The sequence below is a fragment of the Lolium perenne genome, chromosome 2, assembly GCF_019359855.2.
Source record: "Lolium perenne isolate Kyuss_39 chromosome 2, Kyuss_2.0, whole genome shotgun sequence".
NCBI classification, from domain to species: Eukaryota; Viridiplantae; Streptophyta; class Magnoliopsida; order Poales; family Poaceae; genus Lolium; species Lolium perenne.
In genome coordinates, this window is record NC_067245.2 from 27,297,679 (window position 1) to 27,311,805 (window position 14,127).

General features: G+C 41.7%; 2 protein-coding genes and 1 non-coding gene across 3 annotated transcripts; 1 reads left to right on the forward strand and 2 right to left on the reverse strand.

The window, feature by feature from the left end:
- Window positions 1-637: 637 nt before the first annotated feature.
- LOC127331540 (uncharacterized) lies at window positions 638-5,520 on the reverse strand. Its single transcript, XM_051357712.1, has 9 exons — window positions 5,223-5,520; window positions 4,686-5,122; window positions 4,344-4,596; window positions 3,977-4,199; window positions 3,745-3,880; window positions 2,926-3,078; window positions 2,773-2,838; window positions 1,131-2,682; window positions 638-1,019 (listed from the first exon to the last, which is right to left on the reverse strand). Exons 2-9 carry the CDS (start codon window positions 4,974-4,976, stop codon window positions 985-987), a joined length of 2,709 nt encoding a protein of 902 aa, XP_051213672.1. The 5' UTR covers window positions 4,977-5,122; window positions 5,223-5,520; the 3' UTR covers window positions 638-984.
- A 37-nt stretch (window positions 5,521-5,557) lies between these two features.
- LOC127337803 (U2 spliceosomal RNA) lies at window positions 5,558-5,754 on the reverse strand. The gene has a single exon (XR_007874114.1). It is a non-coding gene; the product is annotated as a U2 spliceosomal RNA (small nuclear RNA).
- Window positions 5,755-9,940: 4,186 nt separating this feature from the next.
- Window positions 9,941-12,073, forward strand: LOC127328308 (receptor-like protein 2). Its single transcript, XM_051354916.1, has one exon. It carries the CDS (start codon window positions 9,941-9,943, stop codon window positions 12,071-12,073), a length of 2,133 nt encoding a protein of 710 aa, XP_051210876.1.
- The last annotated feature ends 2,054 nt before the right edge of the window (window positions 12,074-14,127 follow it).

The following is a 14,127-nucleotide window of genomic DNA, read 5'->3' on the forward strand; positions in this document are numbered from 1 at the left end:
CCAAAATATTGGCAAGTATGTGATACCTGGCTGCTGTTTGGTTCGTTGACGGAAATTTGGCTGGCCCAGCCAGCTAGCCCCGTTGCAGTGTATTTTTTCGCCAACCGTTGGCGAGTTACGGGCGGAGCAATGGTTCGCCAATTTTTTGGTCATGCCAACGATTTGGTCCGGCTGTTCTGGGCATAAACCAAACGCACTCTTAATTTGGCTGTAGGAGCACCTACTTGCTCTCATGCCATATTTTTGGCTATGGCAATGCCTTCCACAATGATGCTCGAAGAGTGCTTGATTGATAATCCTGGGGATAGAAGTTCAAACAGCTAGCTGAGAAACAACAGGTCGTGTTTGGCTCTTGATTGGAGAAATCAGAGGCTGAGTTCCAAATGGTAAGTTGATTTGATACGCCCAGCGTTCCACATTTTACATACAAAAAGTGCAAGCACAAAAGAAACAGAAATTGCCTAATGGTAAATCCGACCGTACTGCAAACATTACTAGAAAACAGATGAGTTAACGACATCAGGCAAACTGCTAAGAGGTTATTATCGCCCATCGTCCATGGTGCATTCCTGATGGCACTCATAGATCCATCAATGGAGCAAGATTTAGGTGTTGTTTTGTTGCAACCTGATGCCCGAGCAAGTGGTCAACCGTATATAGTGCACTGGAAATAAGCACAACAGAATGCCTCAAAAATCAAAAGCAGATAAGGATAGTCTGCATGAAATCAGCAAAATAGACAAGATCCAGTTCCTCGGGTAAATGAATGCAGCGTTCTTCAGTTTGTTAAAAAAAAAAGACAGACTTATCTATGAAAGTCTGAGGAGATTTATCTGTAAATGAAAAGAGCACATGTATTATCCCGTTCCTTCACCTACATAGCACACTGAATAAATAGCATTGAGTACTGGCATCATTACTCCAAAACACAGCAGTTTTGGGGTTTTGGCTCAGCATCCGTAAACCAATGGTCCGGAACGCCCTTCACATTACATCGCAGCCAAGCAATCCCTCGAGGACTATACCGAGTCGAAGGAGGACAATCATAAAGAGAGAAAGTAGCACAATGTCAGTTACCGATAGAAAAAAAATGGAAAAACAGTGCAGCAAAAGGGGGATTTCAGTCTTACGGTTTGTGAAGCGAATCATTTTCTTGGGGATGTGCTCAATCTTTTGCCAGTTCGGGTGTCCCACAGTTTGACAAGATTCCAGGAACTCTTGATTGCACCAACTAGCTGTAAACTCCTCGAGAGACTGGGGCAGTGTTGGAAGAGACTGGATGTTCATGCAACGAAAGATCACCAGTTTCTCGAGCAATGTGAGGTGCTCCATATTGTCTGGTAGGGCGTCCCAGCTGCAGTTCAAAAGATAGAGAACTCGAAGATGAGGGAAAGCGTCGGCAAGTCCAGAAGCAGGTATCAGTTGGTTGCATTGCACGATGCGAAGTTCTTGCAGGTACTTTGGGCCACCGCTGTGATTACCCATCATCCAATCTGGGTACCTGCTGCCTTCAAAGTTTTTGAGATACAATATTTGAAGGCCCACGGGAGGGCACATCCCCTCAAGTACATCTGCTTCAACTTCTGGACTACACCTTGTAGCATAAGGATTACCCCATTGCACTACCAGCTGAGTGAGTCGCTTGGCAGCTAGATTGGCTTGAAGAGCTTCCTCCTTGCTTTTAACATTTTCAAGGCCTCTGATCAGTAGTTTGCCTTGAAGCTTGTTTAGGTCTCTCAGTTGTTTCAACTCACAGCCTGGTTCATTACTCACTTGGAAGCCTGGTAATGTTTGGAGTGAGATCAGGTTGCCTACGTAAGGAAGCTTCGACAATCCACTGCATAATATGTGTCGCAAGTTCACAAGTTCAACAAAGTTAACTTCCAAAATATGTCCATCACCGAAATCTAGGTGCTGGATATGCTTAAGTTGATTTAGCGTGCTTGGTAAAGTTATCCTGCCAAACTTGCTTGTCCTGAAAGCAAGATAGCGTAGGTATTTCAGCTGACCAACGGACTCTGGAAATGAGAACTCCTTGTGTTGCTTGATTGGATCATGTTTCTGGCTGAAAGCAATGGCCAATACCCGTAATTTTGGCAGCCTCTTGCATATACTCTCAATGACTTCTTCCTCAATTGGTTTGTCCTTTCCAACAACATATACAATCAGAGTGCGTAAATATTCCAACCCAATGATTGTCTCAGTAATCAATTTTCCATCATAATTCTGAATAAAAAGATGTTGGATATGTCGAGGGACATCTCCTTCCCAACCTTGTCCTCTATGGCTCACTGGATTCTCAATTCTGAAGCAATTTCCAGCAACCTGGTCTAATATATCATGCATTACATCATGAATTGTAAAGCAATCAGTATCATAACTAGTTCCGCTTGGTTGCAGAAATGACATCGACACTAACTCTTGAATGTACCCCTGCGCTATGTCTTCCATGTCCTCTGTTGCACAGCTGGTCTTTACAAACTCTTCGGCTATCCACAGGCAAACTAACTCGTCTCTTCTCAACTTGGATCCTCTAGGGAAAATACTGCAGAATTCAAAGCATCGCCTGATGTCCGGATTAAGACAATGAATGGTCTCATACAACTTGTCAAGGTTTGTGGTATTTTCCCAAATACTGTTACATGGACTTGTCCCTGTCACTCTAAATGCAGTGTCATTTTCCTGCAAGGAGCAAAATTTCAAGTTAGTATTCCAGTCAAGTACTATTATATGTACCGGGAATTTATCAATATATCAATCTGGACAACTCACCTTTAAGCTTGTGTCTCCTGGTGAGTTAGGCATACCTTGATGCAGTTCATTCAGAGCATGTTCAGCCTGTTTGAATAACCAGTTAAAGATATTTCACACTCTCAAGATTATGTTATTGGTGAGATGTCATGGATTCCGCGGGAGTGGTCTTACCTCATCCAGTCTATTAATTATATGTTGTGTATCCGGTCTCTTCGCTGGATTTAAGTTGGTGCACTCTATTCCAATCTTAGCACATACTCGAACCTGTTCCAGCTCTCCATCCCTCAGTGAGTTCTCCAACATGTTGCTCCAACTTTCAACAACCTACAAATTGAATTTGTGAGTTATGAAAAGAAGCAACATTTTATCTAAATGTCAAATTAAAGTATGTAGCCATACATACTAGCCTCATATATGATGTTAAAAGATTACACTAACCACATCAATTAAGAACTCAAAACAACAATAAAATTTCCCCAAGAACTTAATTAAGATGGACCCTAGTTTTTGTCACATATTTTAAGAAACCAGGTATCAGTTCATTAACGAAGTAATATGCATCCAAATGCACGTAGGAGTTAACTTGGACATGGATAATGTGATTGTACAACCATTCACCCACACAAAATAAGCTTCAATTTCTTTGTATTCTTAGACACAGGGGCCATGTATTTTTTTATTTTTTCATTCATCAAAAAGAATATGTATAAAAGGCATTTTTCTAAAATATTACTCGATCTACATATATGCCATTTGTTTCTATTTTAAATTTTTTTCATTACCGCTAACATTCAATGTGTTGCCATGAGTTAAAGTCATTAGCATGAAAAAGGAAAGTCAACAACAAATATTGCTTGGGTCTTGTGTACCCAGTTTTTCGTTTCCACCATTTGATGTGTTGCCATGAATTGTATTAGTTAACATGGAGACGAAAAAAGTATGTTCGAGATTGATGATTAATTTCCAAACGAAGACCTAAATTATTCTTACATTGTCAACAGCGTGATACTCCTCTTTGGTGAGTATCTCCATGATTATTACACCAAGACTGTAGATATCAAGACGATATGAATGCTGGTATGTGACTTGGGTATGGCGATTAAATGATTCTGGTGCCAAATATCCACTGCCAAAACAAATAGTAATGTTATGAGCAATGTACCGCAGTGTTGGTGTAAATCATAGTACAAGACTGAAATTTTGAGAGGCTTAGTGAACTTACAGCGTTCCACCTATCTTACTGATAACCCGACTTTCAGTTTCACCAATAAAGCACCTTGATAGACCGAAATCAGCAATTTTTGCCACCAAATTATCATCCAATAATATATTAGCAGGCTTTAGATCAAAGTGGACAATATTTTTCTGATGAAGATAATGTAACCCTTGACAAATTCCCATGATAATTTGATAGCAGTCTCTCCACCGAGGTTCACGAGATGTATCTAGAAGGGGAGATGGCAAAGGAAGTTCCTTTAATATCTGAATGTATATAATGCGTGTGTGCTATATGTTGCATACAAAACAACATAACCTTTAGAAATGAAAATATTGGTAAAAAAGAAAATATGTGTGCTGGATGATCTTACCCGTGATATAGTCATGAAGACTCCCTTTAGGAAGATACTCGAAGCAGAGCAACCTTTGTTGTACATCTGCCATGACAAATTTTGCTTCGTGCCTTGCCATGGTACCTTGTGTGTCAGCACAGTACCCCAGAAACCGAACTACATTTTTGTGCTTCGCCATCATGAGACATTCAACTTCTCGGCGGAACTCCTTCTCGTACATATATGTGTTGGACATCCTCTTCACTGCCACAGTCCTATTCTCAAGCTTTCCCTGTGGCGAGAAGATGCCTTGTCGTCAGCAACAACTTCAGTTTTCAGATGATCTTTGATTATGACAGAGGCAGCTCACAGTTAATGTACCTTATAAACCACCGCGAATGCACCTTCGCCAATTTTCTGCTTATCGGAGAAACCATCTGTGATTTCTTCCAGAAGCGACAATGGAAGGGCCATTGGATCTGCAGTTTCATCACATAGCATGCACTCTAGGTCCCTTGGTGTAATACTATATCGGCGGATCGTTTGTGAGGCTACCAATTTCTGAAGTGTTATAATTAGATAATAATGAAAGGAATAAACACACCACAATAAGGCACTCTTCAGTTTTTCCAACAGAAAAAATTGTGTAGCATCAATCCTATTGTTGGGCATCTTGTTTGGATATGCAATGGTACCCCTGAATCCAGTTCCACCAATTTCTCAAGCTTTTTGGACCACCAGCTCTGTTGTTCAGCGATAGAAAGAAGTTAACAGTGGCAGTTTCGATTGATTGGTAGAAGAATACACAAATCACCTCCCTGTATACATGTGATTGGAAACTATAAAAAATGGATCCGGAGAACACCCTTGGTCAAAAGAAATGTACTTAATCTGGATGGAAACTTTGGTGATTATTACCTGGCGAAGCACTACTTGAGGTAATCCGGACGACCGATTATCTGTCTGAGCCGTCGAAGGAAGAAGCTATACAAGATAGGAGACTTCCATATGATAAGATGGTTGGTTGACTTGCAGCAAAGCAGCGTCTCCTCCTTGGGCCACTAAAATTTGTGTGAATCAGCCGGTGCAAAAGCCACGACGTTGCCTCCTGTTTCTAAAATAAATTTTGCTTGCAAATTGATGGGAAAGAGCTGACCTTGAAGTATCATTATTGGATGGGAAGAGCTGACCGAATCAATCATTTTCAATTGCAGAGTAAGATGCCCAGTACACAAATTTTGAGTTTTCTTTGGTTGGGGTGCGCCAGGCCTGGGCAGTAGTGCAACGCCCAGGCGACACGTGAGGACCCCAGTAGCAAGCTACTGTGGTGGGCCCTCCCCCACAAAAAATAAATTTAATATCGTTGTGGACACATGGCCCACATATCAGATATTAAACTGATAAGAACAGATACTACACTTGATCTTAGCCAAAAGGCCGAGAAAGGTATGCTTCAAACCGCTGGCCTCCCTTGCTTTTTATAGCCTCGTTGACCGCCTCTCTCCTCTCCACAGCCGAGGTGGGACTAAACGAACTGACCAGCAACGCAGCGCTAGCCCGCGATCCCTATTCTCCGCTCAATGCGGGAGGGATCGAGCGCTCCGCATACCCTCTTGTCAATGGGCCTGGCCCAGGAATGGTTAGACTACTTGCTTATCTAGCGAGAGATTTTCCCTTCGTTCCTTTTTTTTTTTTGATCTTTTAAGGATTTGCTGGTTTTTCTTGTTTCTGGTTTTTGCCGGTCACTTTTTTGGAAAATTTTCGATTTTTGAACATTTTTTAAGTTTGAACTATTTCAGATTTTGAACTGTTTTCAAATTTGAACATTTTTTAAATATGAATATTTTTTAATCTGAACAAATTTTATGTTTGAACAATTTTTAGGTTAACAATTTTAAGATTTGAACTTTTTTGAATTGAACAATTTTAAATTACATATTTTAAAATTTGAACAATTTTGAATTTGAACAATTTTTGAATTTGAACAATTTTTAGTCTGAATATTTTTCAAGTTCCAACAATTTTCATATTAATTTTTTTTGAATTTGAACAATTTTATTTCAACATTTTCTAAAATCTGAACGAAAGAAGAGAAACTTTACGTTTTTTTTTTATGGGAAGAGAAACTTTACGTGCATGTATAGTGACAGGGTTTGTATATATAGTAGCTTACGTATGTGGACGTGACATGGGCCAAGCCCATCTTAGGTCGGGAATCGCGATCTTTAAGCGGAAGCGAGCTTAGCCGTCGCTTAAAGCGTTGTACAGGGGCTCCCGCGCTAGCCTCTGTTCTTTTTCCCTTCCGTCTTGGAGCTCGGATGCCTAATAATAAGGAAAGGGCGGCCCATATGCTGGACGGCCCAGTAACGGTTTTCCTGTAACTGGGCTTCTATTCAGTCTGTATTAGCGTCACCTGGATGTGCAGGTATTCAACATCAACAAACAATCAGATGAAAACATGTGTCCATGGTGTACCACTCACAAGGAGTGCCACTTCCGAGTTTTGCTCTCACTCAGAACACAAATACGATTAGCCACATCCAACATGTACAGTGATGTTCTCTTTGCTTTGTCTTCAGACATCACCACCATACACGGATGAATGACATGATAACAGAATAGCAAGGAGCACCAGTATCAGTATCACCGGAGAAAGAGAAACAAATATTATTTCCCCCAAAAGAAACGTTAGTATGATTAGCCACATGTACACTGATATTATTTTTTGCTTTGTCTTCAGGCTGAACAATTCTACATCGATCAATGACGTATGAACAACTGGGAAAAATTCCCACATGATAACAGAGCAAATGGCACACAAGGCACCAGAAATGACCCGTCCACTCTAATATCCATGAAATGTGGGGATTGCACTACACCAGGGAAGAATTTCCTCTCCAACAGCAGCGGCAACAGTGATGACCTTTTCATCGCACTTCGCACTTGTGCTCAAGGCGCTTGAGCACACGGGCTGGCCAAGCCCATGCGAGATGATCGCTTCTTGGTGCAGCTCGTTGTCTCCATCCCATTCCTGGTGAACTGAAGAGATTTGAGGATATGTAGACTTGGGGTTAAATGCAAACACCTTTACACTCATAACCGGCATATACTCCTGCAACAACTGGAATGGAATTGAAGTGCGGATAAACATACTGCAGAGCATCAGAACAGCATCAACCAGAGAACTGGAAAGCAACTCTTGTCATCATGAACAATTCTAAATCAATTATACCCAAGGCGATGCTCATCAAAGAGCAGAGACGAAGAAAAGGGAAACACTGGGTCTGACAGTTTGGGAAATCTAGTTTATTGATCCGTATCAATATGTACAGGTATTTAAACAAGCTTGGAAAAAGAAGGACACTGGTTGGCATTTTTCAAGGAAGTTTCAAAGAAAGCCGGAGGATTTAAATCATATGAATTTCTGCTATGTAGGTTATTTGGTCCGTAGGACAGTAGTCCAAAGAAACTTTTACTGAATATTCTGTTGTGCTTAATTCCTTGGAAAAATTTCATGACTACAACCTTTGGGATGATATTAGGTTTTTTCATGGTGTAAGAGGGAAAAAAATGTGATAAGTCTCGCTGTATTTTCTGCTTAAAAAATCCCTTCAATCCTAGGATTCGATCTATAACCCCGCAAATAAGAGAGGGACCATTCGCTGTGTTCACTGGCCCTAAAAAAGGTTCAGTTCACGCAAATAAAAACATATCTTTTGGCTACCTGTTACAGCTTGACATGAACAGTTGTATTTACAGGAGTCGTTTCCCATCGATATAAGAATATCAAGAAAAAAACAGAGTGCACATGACATGGATACCTTAACTATAGATGACAGCTAATAATATAAGAGTTATTCTTATTAAATCTTACAGGAAGAATTAAATATGTACTATGGATTAGAATGAAATGAGGCTGCTCCTCACCCAATCTTTGAAAGAAAAAGAACAACACACACCACTTGTTTATTGCACGCAGTAAGATTAGATGCCACAGAATTTCAGCCTCCTGCTGATTCAGTTGCACCTAGTAGGTGATATTTTTCATTTAAGTAAAAATTCGTAGCTGTCATCAATATACTTTTTAGGGAAAAAGATCAGACAAGCTCAAGTCAAACCCAACATACCCCAGCTATATACATTATGTTGCTATTGTGGGTACGTGTTCATAGATAGCTTCAGCATTGTTCTTTCTTTATGCACGTGCTGTTAGGTAATAGATAATAACAACGTGACAATGACTACATGAAGCTCGGAAGCTAGGACAATGCACCCTGCCAATACAAGTGATGGGATGCCGGATGCCAAGAAGAAAAAGGAGGTTTGAGAAAGAATTAACAAGCAAGGGCAAGGCCAACGATAGCTATGACAAATTATTACATCAACCAACTGCACTGCCCACTTACTGATCATAGCTACAATTAACTATTCCATAAACCAACTGTAATGACCACTTACTGCTGACTGTTATTTTAGCTGTAACTGCACCAATTCCATCAACAAAATAATCTATATCTAATGAAATGTAAGAAAATGAATACAATGTTCACTTATTCAGTAACATCACCTTCACGTACTCCCTCTGTTTTTATTTACTTCGCCTTTTGGGTTTATTTAAAGTCAAACTTTGTAATGTTTGACCAAATCTTTAGAAAAAAAATGTCAACATCTAAAATCTAGGATATTAGAATCAGCATGAAGTATATTTCCATATTATGTACTTTTGATATTATAGATGTTGATATTTGTTACTATATTCTTGGTTAAACTCTACAAAGTTTGACTTCGACTAAAGTCAAAACACGAAGTAAATAAAAACGGAGGGAGTACCTTCTGTGCTCTTCTCCAAATCCTGTATGTGCATTGACCCTGACATCAAGATGGAATGTCATTATAAGCAATAAATGATGCTAGTTCACATGTAACTTACGCATCACATCTTGCTAGTCCGTGGGGTTTGATATTTAGGTAGAGACATACAAAAGGGGTTCGTCATGAGGTGACTTTTTCTCTTCTGCTCGTGCCACTTAACGGCAGTAACACATGGTATAGTAAAACTGGTAGGAAGTGGTCAGATTAACTATTAACACACCAATAAGTGTTTGAAAGTCAGACTTACCAATAGCAGGTGATCCTTGACCCAAATTTTCTTTCACCAGTACGACCAGAACATATCAAACGAAACGGAGAACTGGGAGGTAGTTGCGAAGCCAGATGATTAGAGCACCGGGTTCAACTCCATAATTTATGGTCTAACCTTAAACTAATAAAACGATGACAAAGAAAATCTAATGAATGTTTGATAAATATCATTGGGTTCAACTGACCCAGTGCCTGTATAGCAGCTCCACCCCCCTTTCCTCTCTTGACTGGGCAGGTAGTTGCGAAGCCAGATGATTCGAGCACCGGGTCCAACTCCATGGTTTATGGTCTAACCTTCTACTAATAAAACGATGACAAAGAAAATCGAATGAAGGTTTGATAAATATCATTTGGGTTCAACTGAACCCAGTGCTTGTATAGCAGCGCCGCTCCCCTTTCCTCTCTTGCTCTTCCTTCATCGGACAATTTAGCATTTCATCTCAGCAGACCAAAGCTTAAGCCTCTAGTTTCCAAGCTAATTTTTCGAGAAAACCATGCAGCCACTCAGTCACATACACAGGAACATATTTCCTACCCCTTTGTTTGGCTTAGCTCTTGTGCTACTGGTCTCCTTGGCTTCTCCCACCAGCTCATGCACGGAGCAGCAGAAAAGCTCCCTTCTCCAGCTCCTTGCTGGGCTCTCGCGGGAGGGCGGCCTCACAGCATCATGGCGGAGCGACATGGACTGCTGCAGCTGGGAAGGGATCACCTGCAGCCCCAATGGGACGGTCACCGATGTTTCGCTGGCTTCTCGAGGTCTTGAGGGGCCCATATCTCCGTTCCTAGGCAATCTCACGGGCTTGCTGCGACTCAACCTGTCCGGCAACTTGTTGTCTGGTGGCTTACCGCTGGAATTGGTTTCATCCAGCAGCATCATTGTCCTTGACGTCAGTTTCAACCGCCTGACAGGAGGCCTGCATGAGCTACCACCTTCAACCCCTGTGCGGCCTCTGCAGATACTTAACATCTCAAGCAACTTGTTTACAGGAAGGTTCCCAACTATGACATGGGAGGTGATGAAGAGTCTGGTCGTGCTCAATGCCAGCACCAACAGTTTTACTGGGCAGATACCAACTACACCTTGTGTTAGCGCGCCATCTTTTGCAGTGCTTGAAGTCAGTTTTAACCAATTCAGTGGAAACATCCCCCAGGGGCTCATTAACTGCACCGTGATGAAATTGCTCAGCGCTGGCTACAACAATCTCAGTGGGACTCTTCCAAAGGAGCTTTTCAATGTTACCTCATTAGAGCACCTCTCTTTACCAAACAATCGTTTGGAAGGACCACTCAATGGCATAATGAAGCTCACAAATCTGGTCATCCTTGATCTTGGAGGAAATGAGCTCAGCGGCAAAATTCCAGATTCAATAGGTGAGCTCACGAGACTAGAGGAACTGCATTTGGACCACAACAACATGTCAGGGGAGCTGCCATCAGGTCTGAGCAACTGCATAAATCTCACAACAATTGACCTCAAGAGCAACTACTTAAGTGGAAAACTTACCAATGTCAACTTCTCAAACCTGTCCAATCTGAAAAAGATAGATCTTCTGTACAATCACTTCACCGGCGACATTCCAGAAAGCATATACTCCTGCAGCAAGCTGACTGCACTACGTCTATCCTACAATCATTTCCATGGTCAACTATCAGAAAAAATAGGCAATCTGAAGTCCCTCTCATTCCTGTCACTTGTTAATAACTCTCTTACAAATATCACAAGAACACTTCAGATCCTTAGTGATTCCAGGAGCCTCACCACCCTTTTTATTGGGTTCAACTTCTTGCATGAGACCATGCCAGAAGGTGACAGCATTGATGGTTTTGTGAATCTTCAGGTCCTTTCTATAAATGATTGTTCACTATCTGGAAAAATACCAGATTGGTTGTCAAAGATACCAAATTTGGGGATGTTATTATTACACAACAATGAACTCGCTGGACCAATACCTGCCTGGATCAGCAGCCTAAACTTCCTCTTCTATCTAGACATCTCAAACAACAGCCTTACAGGGGAAATACCGAGTGCCTTAATGGAAATGCCAATGTTAGAATCAGAGGCCGCAGCACCAATGGTCTTTGAGCTGCCTGTTTATAATAAGAGTCCGTTTATCCAGTACCTCATGCCTGGTGCGTTTCCTAAAGTACTGAATCTAGGTATCAATAACTTAACTGGACTGATACCTGAAAAGATTGACCAGTTGAAAGCGCTCATTTCCCTCAACTTGAGCTCCAATAAATTATCCGGAGAGATCCCAAGACTTATCAGCACCCTCACGAACCTCCAGGTGCTCGACTTGTCCAGCAATCATCTCACTGGTACAATTCCATCCGCACTGAATAATCTGCACTTCCTTTCTAAATTCAACATTTGTAATAATGACCTAGAAGGGGCTATTCCAACTGTGGGCCAGCTTAGCACATTTCCAAGTTCTAGCTTTGATGGAAACCCAAAACTGTGTGGTCCTGTGGTTGGAAACCATTGCGGTTTAGCAGAAGCAAGTCCAGTCTCCATTGACTCAGCAAAACAATTTGGCAATCTTGTCATCTTTTTTATTGCCTTTGGTGTTTTCTTCGGAATAGGAGTGCTATATGATCAGATAGTATTAGCCAGATATTTTTGCTAAGCTTTTGTAATTTTTTATGACCATTGTGAACCATGACATGATCTCGAGTGGTTCTCACAGTTCAGCAAGACCAAGTCAGTGGATCCAGTTCCAGCAAGATTAGCATCCCTTGTTAACCTGGTATCACGAATTATTGACATCAATCTGTTACATTATGTAAATGAAAAAAAAATAGTGAGCAAGCAATCCCAACAGTGTGTAATCATTTTTTCAAGAATGTGTACCTATTTTTTCAGTATTACTTTGATATACATGCTATAAGTGATGAACGGGTAGTCTAGCATACTACCACGCAGTTAAGATTTTAGAGCTACACCAACAACATACAAGATTAAACAAATTTAGCGGAATGGTGCATTCATAAACCAACCATGGGTAAAAGAAGAGGGGACCCTAAAACTCAATACAGTTTCCATCTAATTCAAATCTAGGATCGCAATTCTCCAGCAAATAACATGGCTTCTGCAAGAAAATTAAGAAATATCTATGAAATTATCAAACAGAGATTCTAGATAGCGCTACAAGGTCACACGAATTTAGCAGCAACTTTGTGATTCCTTTGGTACTTAACTCATAGCATTTACAACTGGAGTCAGGAGCAGAGCAGACATCAAGGGTCACATGATGTGTGGGTCAGAACTGCGTCGGTTCCCCTGCCTGCCTGGTCTCCAGACATCGGACTTGGGAGTGCCAGTGACGCTAGCCGTTGCACCAGGTTGCCGTGTGCATGTAGTTGCTTCTACCTTGCCTTTGTGTGATAGGATCACAGGAGATGAGCTGGGTAATGGAAGCTGGCCGAAGCCTGAACATTTGGAGTTTGGGCCAAGACCAGTGAACTGTTCTTTTTTTCTTTTGAACTCTACGAAGACAATGCTTTTATTTTATAACCGAAAGACAGATCGGTTCATGCACTTCCGAGCAATTTGATGATGAAAAATGAAGCAACACAAGGAAATACTTCCAACATGCTGGACTCTGGTCCATGCCAAAAGCTACGCTGATAGCACTGCATATCCCGAAAATAAAACATGAGGACAAAGAGTTGGGATTATTAGCATTGAAACAGCACATCCAGCCACTGTTCTTTCTCAATTAGAACAAAGTTTTTTTTTGTGTGATCTCCTTTGGTGTTTTGTCCAGAGCAGGAATGCTATATGATCAGATAGTGTTGTCCCAAAATTTTCTCTGGATCTATTTCAACTGGAGTGGGTTATAATATTTTGCTTTATCTTGTTTATATGTAATAATAAGAAGGACTGAATCTAGCAGCAAATAGCTACATGCTTTTTTGTTGCTATATAAGTTATCACCATACCCAACCATGATATGATTGATCTCAAGCGGTGCTCACTTTTGAAAGACCCAGCAACATCAAGATCAACAACCCTGGCAAACTGGTAATTTGGAAGACAGCAAAGGTGTCATGCAGCTTGAGATTGTAGAGTTGTACGACAGTTAACAAATCAACAATAGATCAAGTTGTAAATTGAATGCACAGACAAACATGATTGGTAGTGAATCCAACTACCGTTAGCATCCTGCAAGTCCAGGCTAATCAAATATACATAATACTAAACAATGTACCGAAATTGTGAAACAATCCGCATGAACGAAGGAGCATTTCAACCTTGACCTTGACCTCTGGGGCAGCATGTGCCCCTCGGACCAGAGCTTGTCCCCCTCGCCTGGCATCCGGCCATCGAACACTGGTCGCCGAGCCGCCGCCGGCAGCTCGTGCCCGGCACTCCGCGTCGCCGCTTGCGCGCTGTTGCTTGTGCCTCCGTCCGGTCTCCGGACCCGGGACCACAGCCCACACGTGCGCCGAGCCGCCGCCGCCCGCCCCAGCGCTGCGCTCCGCTTCGCCGCCCAGCCTCCGGAATCCCGAACAGTGGTGCGTCGAGCGTGCACAGTTGCTGCTTCATGCCTACGGAGTAGTAGATCGGTAGATGGAGAGGGCAAGTATGGCCGTTTGTGGCAGCGGCGAAAGGCAAGTAAAGAAAAACTAAAAATTAGACCAACGGTGCCCCAAGTCTTTCTTGCAGAAGTGAATCCGA